This window comes from Hyla sarda, chromosome 1 (assembly GCF_029499605.1).
Source record: "Hyla sarda isolate aHylSar1 chromosome 1, aHylSar1.hap1, whole genome shotgun sequence".
In the NCBI taxonomy this organism is placed as follows: domain Eukaryota; kingdom Metazoa; phylum Chordata; class Amphibia; order Anura; family Hylidae; genus Hyla; species Hyla sarda.
The window spans coordinates 179,365,967-179,376,838 of record NC_079189.1 but is presented as its reverse complement, the minus strand read 5'-3'; the positions used below and the strand labels follow the sequence as shown (position 1 = coordinate 179,376,838).

Sequence of the window (10,872 nt, the reverse complement as noted above, 5' to 3'; positions counted from 1 at the left end):
TCTTCACAACCCGTCCATGCATTCTGGTAGGAGTAGTACTCCCATGGACTCTCTCATTCCAGAACACTCTAATTCCATCCAAGAAGGAGTGCAGCCCGTCATTCATATCCACTTGTTATCTCCCCAAGGATCCTGAATGTGATCACCTTATATCCACCCCCCTCCTTCCTCAACACCAGGGACTGAGAAACTTCCAATACACTAGTCCCAATACACAAATCTGTCTGCCCGGCCTCCTCCACCCTGCACCCTGGCCAGATAAGAGGTAACATGGCACCATCACCTAGCAAAGTCCTATCACATGGTCAATGTACAGGCCTCAGAGGTTAGTGCTGGAGCATTGCAGCTGCAACTATATCTTCCACAATGGATACAAAGTGCTGGGAGGACTACAAGGGACCAGCCACATGTGACCCTGGTTTGTATGATGTAGATGCCCAATTCCTTACTATATATATATAGAGAGAGAGAGAGAGAGAGAGAGAGAGAGAGAGAGAGAGAGAGAGAGAGAGAGAGAGAGAGATGTATTTTACAATAGTAAAATCCGAATGTTATATATAGAGAGAGAGAGAGAGAGAGAGTGAGAAAGAGAGAGAGAGAGAGAAAGAGAGATGTATTTTACAATAGTAAAATCCTAATGTTATATATATATATAGAGAGAGAGAGAGAGAGAGAGATGTATTTTACAATAGTAAAATCCTAATGTTATATATATATAGAGAGAGAGAGAGAGAGAGAGAGATGTATTTTACAATAGTAAAATCCTAATGTTATATATAGAGAGAGTGAGTGAGAAAGAGAGAGAGAGAGAGAGAGAGAGATGTATTTTACAATAATAAAATCCTAATGTTATATATATATATATATATATATATATATATATATATGTATATATATATATATATATATATATATATATATATATACCAAAATCTAGACCTAAATGTTTTTACACTAATTATTAAAATATAAATATTATACATTTCTAAAAATCTAGACCTAAATGTTTTTACACTAATTATTAAAATATAAATATTATACATTTCTATTACCTGGGAAAAATAACAATTTGTCTTCTCAGGTACAGTACATGCAGGTTCTAAAATGTTATACATTATTTCACTCCAGACACTCGGACATTTCCCGAAGAGATACTTTTATTGTTAAAGTCGCATCATTTTCTTTTCTCTTTTTGCCAAATATTATTATAATTTTTTTTTTTTTTACAAGACAATAATTCGCTTACAACGGAAATGTTGCAATGCAATTCAAATAATAAATAATGACATTTCTAACGCTACAGTCCGGCGGGATTACTTTATAGGAAGAGAATTTCGCGTGGATTCTGTTTGGTTGGAGGGGGAAAAAAAAAATATTCTGTATTTTAAATAGTGAAAGAAACATTCCGTTTCCCTACGGTAGGTGGTTAAAAAAAACAAAACAAAAACAGCCTGTTCCTGACGTTGTCTTTGAGATATATATATTAATAATGGAACATAGTGCACATAAACTCTTCTGTAGTATTGTGTGCACCGTGGGGCTATTGTCTAGAGCAGTGTTTCCCAACCAGGGTGCCTCCAGCTGTTGCAAAACTACAACTCCCAGCATGCCCAGACAGCCGAAGGCTGTCTGGGCATGCTGGGAGTTGTAGTTTTGCAACAGCTGGAGGCACCCTGGTTGGGAAACACTTATCTAGAGGAGCACATAGTTAATACATTATATACAGTCACCTAGAGGCAGATTCTGGTTCTCTCCCGTTGCATGCTTTATTTTAAAGCCCGGTGCATATTATTAACACTGTAAAGATCATATGACCGACAACTGCTGCTTATAAAATTAATCTGACATTTCAGTATATGTACATCCGTTCAGTCCATTTTAACAATGCTAAACTTAAGAAGAAAAAAAAAATTAACAAGCTTTAGAGTAACATTAAAATTCCATATCCAGTCAAACGTGTCCATATACACATATATATATATATATATATATATATAATTCTCAGGGTCCACTGCAGTCGACCTCTTGTAGTCAAGAAGACACTTTTGAGTGTTGTTGCAGTTTATTATCTTATTTTCTCCTTTATTGTATAGAGTCCACATGTGATGAGTCTTTGAAGAAAGGATGGTTCCCATATAGTATACATACATGCAAATAGATATATATATATATACATCACACGGGCCTGTCCACCGCATACTGACACGCACTGAGATTGGATCCAGGGTTCTGAACACTGGCATATCCAAAACTAGAGTGCTGCTTAGCTTTGAGTCTAAGGCTAGCCAGGCTGGAGTTACATGTGTCCCTGTAGACATAGGGGGGTGTTGGAGGGGCATAAGGGCAAGCTGGCGTTGGCACACCAGAATTCAGGGAAGGGTTGCTCAAGTTGTTCAGGTTATTCAAGCTGTTGAGGCTGGAGCCTGGCACCCCTGTGACTGCAGAGGGCACCATGCTGGAGGACATGCTCATGGAGGAGATGGAGTTGGGTGAGGAGAACATACTTTGTGAGGATAAGGGATTGACATTCATAGAGTTGAAGAAAGGAAAGCTCTTGGTGGAAAGTGAAGCCGAGGTGAGGCCCTTGGCTGCCCAATTGTTGTAGGAGTACCCTGGGTACATGTCATCATAGGGTTGCATCAGCCCATTGAACTGAGGCCCGAAGCCATTTTTGCACAGTTCTGCTTGTTGGTTCCTTTCCCTCTTCCTCCATTTAGCTCTGCGGTTCTTGAACCAAACCTGGAAAGAAATGCAATAAATGGTTAATATAAGCTATAGACAACCAGATCTCCCTGTATATGGCAAATCGGTCTTATTTTATGCATAACAACCCAGGCAATGTAGTCTCTAGATAAGACCATAACATTATGTTTCTACAGAATATCAATATATATAATCTAGGTATAAATTCAATTCAAAAGAAATGTTATTGAAAACATTCCAAAAACAGTACACAAATTCTAGGGGGTGTCAACAACAAAGGACTTGTGCTTCTTATTTGATGGGTTCACAGGGGGGAGGGGGGGGTACAAATTACTTAAAACTTAACATTTAATTCAACTTAATTCAAGATTTCTAGATAAGACCATAACATTATTTTTCTACACAATAGCAATATATAATCTAGGTATAAATTCGAGGGGGTGTCAACAACAAAGAACTTGTGTTTCCTATTTGATGGGTTCACAGGGAGGGGGGGTACAAATTACTTAAAACTTAACATTTTATTAAATTCAAGTTAAATCAAGGTTTCTAGATAAGACCATAACATTATTTTTCTACACAATACCAATATAATCTAGTTATAAATTCGAGGGGGTGTCAAAAACAAAGGACTTGTATTTCCTATTTGGGTTCAGGGGGGGGGGTACAAATTACATAAAACATAACATTTAATTCAAGCTAATTCAAGATTTCTAGATAAGACCATAGCATTATTTTTCTACACAATACCAATTTATAATCTAGGTATAAATTCGAGGGGGTGTCAACAACAAAGGACTTGTGCTTCCTATTTGGGTTGGGGGGGGGTACAAATTATTTAAAACTTAACATTTAATTCAAGTTAATTCAAGATTTCTAGATAAGACCATAGCATTATTTTTCTACACAATACCAATTTATAATCTAGGTATAAATTCGAGGGGGTGTCAACAACAAAGGACTTGTGTTTCCTATCTGATCTGTGAACACAGGAGGGGGGGGGGGGTACAAATCACTAAAAACTTTACATTTCATTCAAGTTATTAAAATAAGGAAACCCCTTGTGGGTTTGGTATTGTGTAGAAAAATAATGCTATGGTCTTATCTAGAAATTTTGAATTAACTTGAATTAAATGTTAAGTTTTAAGTAATTTGTACCCCCCCCCCCCCCAACCCAAATAGGAATCACAAGTCCTTTGTTGTTGACACCCCCTCGAATTTATACCTAGATTATATATTGGTATTGTGTAGATAAATAATGTACTTTTGGCACAACTGCTTATGCAGGATTGTCTTTCTGTGACTGTTCCTATTTGCTGTGTCCACATTAAAGGGGGGGGGGGGTACAAATTACTTAAAACTTAACATTTAATTCAAGTTATTAAAATAAGGAAACCCCTTGTGGGGTTTCCTTATTTTAATAACTTAAATTAACTATTAAGTTTTAAGTAATTTGTACCCCCCTGTGAACATTGATTTTCTACTGGGTGCTTTTGGCACAACTGCTCATGCAGGATTGTCTTTCTGTGTCTGCTCCTATTTGCTGTGCATAAACCCTTCATTGTTTGAATACTATAATAAAATAAAAGTCTGGATGAAGTGAGCAGCCATGTCTGCTATGATCCTCCAGTGCTAATCTACCCTGAGTGCTAAAGAACCTCTGACCCAACTTGTCCTCTCTGCAGCTTTTTGGCAGGACTTGTCTTTTAACTAGGTGCTAAATGAGATCCCTGAGTCGCACAGACAATGGAAGATCAATGTGCAATACACATCCTGGGTGTGGGACTTGTCAGCCACCCTCCTGCTGGGTGCGTTTGTGTATTGGAGCAGTCCCTGAGTCTCCCCTGTTTACACTAATCATGTTGTACATTGCAGATCACTGTTAACTGTACCATTAATCCCTGGCACTCACTTGACAAGAACCACATTAGCCTGCACAAAATGGGCCTCACTTGAGCTGAAAAGATATCAAGGATAAAAAAATATATATATATATATATATATATATATATATATATATATATACCAGTGATTCCAAACCAGGGTGCCTCCAGCTGTTGCAAAACTACAACTCCCAGCATGCCCGGACAGCCGTAGGCTGTCCGGGCATGCTGGGAGTTGTAGTTTTGCAACAGCTGGAGGCACCCTGGTTTGGAAACACTGTTAGCACTCTGTACTCACAAAGGATTTGTGTATACACGTTCTCTATCTAGGGTCTCTATTATTGTAGGCCTTGAATAAGCTCCATAAAATGTTGTTTCCCAAAATCTACAATGACTGCTGGGTTAATATTTGCCCCTTCCAATGCCCCTGACATAAACTTTACAGATTGTCTTTCAAGGCTGTTTTCATAGATTTTAGGTGCTATAAATCTTATCTTTTCCAGCCCAGGGATTATTTGCACCCAGTTTGGATTTGCTTATGTCCCTTGAAATGACTCTAGCGCTGCTATAAAGTATCATTCGGCAGCTTCAAATTGATATTTCTCTTTGAACGTGTGTAAGATTACAAATATCAGTTCAGAAGCTGTAAAATTCCCAGATGCTGGAAAGCAATCCAAGCAGCCTGGCCCCAAGAGACAACTTATGTCCAAATACCACATCATTCTAAGAAGTTTATAAGCGAATTCATTATATCATAAAGCTATAGGAGATACAGACGAGGAAGTCATACTTCATTTATTCTTACCATTATTATTACTATTATGTATTATTATTGGTGTTGTTATTTATAATGTAATAGAATCTATCATGGTGTATTAAAAATGAATTCTAAACTTAACTACAATTGACAAGGACGAACAGCTACACACTCCACCGCTCCCATACCTGTGCAGTAATGCCCTGACTAAGAATCAGGGGATTCGAAACGTGTTGGAGATTTTAAGACTGTTTGTACCTATATGATCCAATAAAGAGTTTCTTTTTGTACCTACTCTCAGTGCTGGACACATAACTACAATTTACAGGTGAATGATATTAAATAAATAAAAAAAAAAGAAAAATGTTTATCTGTTCTATCTATCCACTGAATAAATAAATGTAGACGGAGGGGGGATGGGGTCCTTACCCTGACTCTGGCCTCTGTGAGGTTGGTCCACACAGCAATCTCCTCTCTGGTGGACATGTCAGGGTAGCGGTTCCTCTGAAAAGTGGCCTCCAGCTCTTGTAACTGCTGGCTGGTGAAATGAGTCCTCTGCCTGCGTTGTCTCTTCTTCTTGGAAGGGTCGTCGGTGCTATTATCCTCATTTTTACTTTGGTGGGTTTTATCTTTATCTGTTTTGTTGGAAAAAGACACCACAATTTAATTCCAATACAATTACATACCTATTAATTACATACCTATTACAGTCTTACAAAAAATAACAAAAAACCATAAACACATATATATATATATATATATGTTTATATATATATATGTGTGTGTGTATATGTATATATATATATACATATATATATGTATGTATATATATATATATATATATATATATATATATATATAACATTAAAATAGAAAATAGATAGAAACACAGATAGCTAAATAGCTAGACAAAAAGCATTAGTGACTTTACCCCTTTGGCCTGTGAGACCAGATAAGGGTTCGCCTACAAATCCAGTAAATCCCCAATAGCTCAGGGCTGTGGATTATAGTCCCCTGGCTGAGCAGAAATACTCCACACATTGGTTAAACACAAAAAGTTACTTTTTTTTTATTATTGAAATACAAGTATTGTTCATAACAAATACACGTTCTGTGCTCATCTCATCATTTTCAGTCACTTCTATCAGTCATTTCTATCGTTTTCTCATAAGGTGAAGATCACTTGATCCCCTGGAGCAACAATGCAGCAGATCACATGGGTCATTTCTGACAAGTTGTAGTCATTCCAGTTATTTACTAAAAACGTATCGCGCTGTGGTTGTGCAATTGGAGGAAAGACAATTTGATGGCGCTTTGTTCAGTCTGTCACACAATCAGTGCACACAGCAATACCGCATTGTATATTGTGTCACTGCTGTCATTAAACCTGCACTCATATACATAATGACAGTGTGAACACAGACAGATATCTACCTCCCTCCTCCTGCAAAAATAACCGCACAGCAACTAAAAACAATACAAAGTCATAATAGTAATCACAAAAGACATCATAGGCTAACAGGATAGTTAGAAGAGTAATTGCAATAATCCAAATCATGTTAGTACGGCAGCTATTATTATTATTTTTATTATTGTTATTATTATTACTGCTGTGTGCATTTGTTTTTTGTTTTTTTGTTTGTATTATAATAATGCCGATTATTATTATCATTGAGATTTTACTAATGCTAATGATAAATCTAAAATAATATATACATTCTAAATATTAATATTATTATTCATAATAATAATAATGACAGGCATCATTATAATAGAAATAAAAAAGACAAATGCTGGCAGTTAACTATAATGGTGGTCTTTCAGGTAAGGGAAGTGTATGATGGGGGGTGCATGGTGATGGTCCAGGTGAGTGTGTGCGGGTTTGGGCTGGTTCTTACCTACAGCTTCAGGACTGGAGGTGTCAGAGATGGTGTGCACCTCCAGCCTTTGCTTACACTCCACAGAGCGCTGTCCCAGCGAGGAGGCCATGGAGAGCAGGGTCACTGACTGGTGATGGGAAGATGCTGATGCCAGTTTACTCCCGGCTAAGTGCTCCAAGTGTAAGGGGTCTTTCATAGAGTTCATGGAAGAGGTGAATGTGTGCAGAAGGAAGCAGCCTTCCCAACAGATCCAGGGGGATTACAAAGGAACAATCCTCTATGGCAGCAGGGATTGAGGTTCAATTCCACTGTGCGTCCAACTGGTGGCACCAGATGTAGAAGATGTGACAGTGGGCAGCACAGGCTGGTGGAGGAGCTGTCACTGACAAGTGCTCGATGGCTTCTTGCTGCGTCCACTATACAGTCATATAGGCAGTTAGGACTGTATGTTCCTATAGGAGCCCTCCCTCTAGAGCAGCAGCAGGCAATGCATGGTAAATGAGGGCACTGTACCCAGTACACCTTCACTAGTGGCAGTGGACAATCAGCAATAGCTCAGCAGCTTCCCTGTATCACTAACATCTTAAACCAGAGATGTGTCCTACCCAGCTGGCTGACGTCATACACATCCCCCCCCCCCCTGTACTGCTGTGAGCACACCCAGCACACGCGTCCCGGCCAATCACAGCCTCCTCCTGATGGGCGGGGTTACCGTAATTATAGACACCAATCCGCACTCGGCCAGGGCGGGAATGCAGGCCGGCTTGTCAATGCACAATTGTCAGCATAGTACTCGTGTGCTGTATGGCCCAGCACCCCTGCCTGTGTGCACTGATTACTCTTCTAAATTAATCAGTCCATTCATAATAGGAAGAATATTTTTTTTTAAATAATCCTGTTAATAAATAAATTCACTAGTGATACGAAACAGTCTGATAAAAACGCCTAGAAGAGAATATAATAATGTCATAAATCTTCACAAGAACTCTTCCATGACTATATTAAGGCAGATTACAACCCTGTAATCCCTATGTGGAGCTGTGTATCCATGGCAGCTCCGGGCCCATAAATACGGACACTGAACAGTGGGGATGGCGGCTCTGACCTTCCTCACACCAGCTTTATGTGAAGAGCCGGCAGCATTCCAGCATAGGATACCTGGAGACAATGATGCTTAGATATTCCATCTATGTACATTCAGCTCCATACAAATGGCCACAATCCATATATTACCGGGGAAAGAAGACAGCAGTACTATCTGTGCCCTACACCCCTCCCAAATCCTTCACCTGACACTGACAGGATCTGCAGCACAGACAGCGATCAGGATCTTTATCAAGATATCTGTCACAATCCGCAAATCATAGACTTCCATTTGTCTATCTATCTATCTATCTATCTATCCATCCATTATCTAACTATCTATTATCTATCTATCCATTATCTAACTATCTATTATCTATCTCTCTATCTATCTATCTATCTATCTATCCATCATCTATCTATTATCTATCTATCTATCTATTATCTATCTATCTATCCATTATCTAACTATTATCTATCTATCTATCTATTTAACATCTATTGATTTATCTTCTATCCATCTACCACTATACATCTAATAAACAATCTACAACTATCCATCTCATCTGCAGTTTCATTTTTTAAATCTCTACTTATAGAGTAATAGAGTAATATCTATAAAGCAACTAACTACAACCCAACTGTCATTCTATCTATCTATCTATCTATCTATCTATCTATCTATCTATCTATCTATCTGCTTCCATGGTCTGCGATTAAGACTGTGTACCTTGCCTGCCTGCACATCACAAATAATTTTGGACTTTGGTTGTGCTGCCCCTACCTTGCTTAGTCTATCTATCTATCTATCTATCTATCTATCTATCTATCTTCTATTTATCTATCTATCTCATATCTATCTATCTATCTATCTATCTATCTTCTATTTATCTATCATCATATCTGTCTGTCTGTCTTTCTATCCATCTATCTACGTATCTCTGTATTATTTATGTTCTAATAATAAACATGTATAATAACATTCTTTATCATTATACATAAACATCCAAATTGAACTCAGCAAGTTCCCTAAACTACCCTGGGACTATTCTTCATTCAGATAAAGTTCTTAAGGCCTTTACCACGTCCTGGCAAGGCAATAAACATAATAATATCTGTCTATCTAGCTGTTTCTTTATTTACCCCTCCATCCATCATCTATCAATCTTCTTTTTATTTATTTATTCATTCATTAATAATATTAACATTTATGAACTATCATTCCATTTGTCTACTGTAGTATCTATACATTGATATGTTTGTTAAATCTTTATAGATATCTATCTATCTATCCTCTATATCTATCATCTATCTATCTATCTATCTGTCTGTCATTATTTGTATCTATAAACTATAACTGTAGTATCTATAAAACGATCTACGTTCTATTATATTATATTTTACATTGTATAATTTTTTCTATCTATACATATTTTTCATTTATCTATGTCTGTCTATCTATCTTTCTATCAATCAAATCTATCTATCTGTTTATCTATATCATATCTATCTATCTATCTCATATCTATCTATCTCATATCTATCTATCTGTCTATCTATTTATCCATTGTTTGTCTTTCTATTTATTAACTATCATAGCAATATTTATTAAACGATCTACATCTATCTGTCTATCTCATATCTATCTATCTATCTATCTATCTCTTTATATCTTATCTATCTATCTATCTATCTTTACATCTATCTATCTATCTCTTAATATCTATCTATCTCTTAATATCTATCTATCTATCTCTTTATATCTTATCTATCTATCTATCTATCTATCTCTTAATATCTATCTATCTCTTTATATCTTATCTATCTATCTCTCTTTATATCTATCTATCTATCTATCTATCTATCTATCTATCTCTTAATATCTATCTATCTATCTATCTATCTATCTATCTCTTTATATCTTATCTATCTATCTATCTATCTATCTCTTTATATCTTATCTATCTATCTATCTATCTATCTATCTATCTATCTATCTATCTTCTGTCTATACATCTGTCTTTTACAGTACGGCAAACATTAAATGGCTTGAAAAGCCTTAGTCTTGTGTTGATCTTTATTTGAGGCGTTGTATCCCTGAGATTTGGCGCAGGATCTCCCAGACCCCACAGCGTTTCAGCAGAGACAATGCTCTTATATTGTGTAGTGCCTTTTAATCTGATAAGACTCTAATTTGCTTAAGTCTTTTAAATGGGGTTTTAGACCAGCCCTAGCCGTTTTCTTATTGAATTCCCTGTAATTCCCAGCAGATCATAAAGTATATGTGTAAAGTAAATATTTCCATTTTCTGCACTGCAGCTGATGACCTGTAGCTGAGTCAATATGAATTTGGATCAATCTTGCACTGTTTGTGTGTTAAGTATACGTGTGCTGTGACAGGGGTGGGTGATGTGATCATTAGGGGTGGCCTCCAATTGGGAGACATGGTGAGACTTCTCACTATTCTATGCTGAGCTGATTCTATCCATAGAAATACATGATATGATGTGTATTGCACATGTATGTATATGTACAGATATATAGAAAATTACAATGGTTTCCTACA

General features: G+C 36.9%; 1 protein-coding gene across 2 annotated transcripts in view; it reads right to left on the bottom strand.

Annotated features, from left to right (window-relative positions):
• Positions 1-1,673: 1,673 nt before the first annotated feature.
• Positions 1,674-10,872, bottom strand: part of PITX2 (paired like homeodomain 2) — a 20,015-nt gene continuing 10,816 nt past the window's right edge. The window contains exons 1-3 of one of the 2 annotated variants that reach the window (XM_056551776.1): positions 7,242-7,766; positions 5,773-5,978; positions 1,674-2,739 (exon numbers count right to left, since the gene is read on the bottom strand). In XM_056551776.1, the coding sequence (XP_056407751.1) occupies positions 2,176-2,739; positions 5,773-5,978; positions 7,242-7,428 (957 nt within the window). In that variant the 5' untranslated portion in view covers positions 7,429-7,766 and the 3' untranslated portion in view covers positions 1,674-2,175. Of the gene's footprint in view, positions 2,740-5,772; positions 5,979-7,241; positions 7,767-10,872 lie in introns of those variants that run through there. The other variant, XM_056551777.1, reaches the window with a different exon arrangement.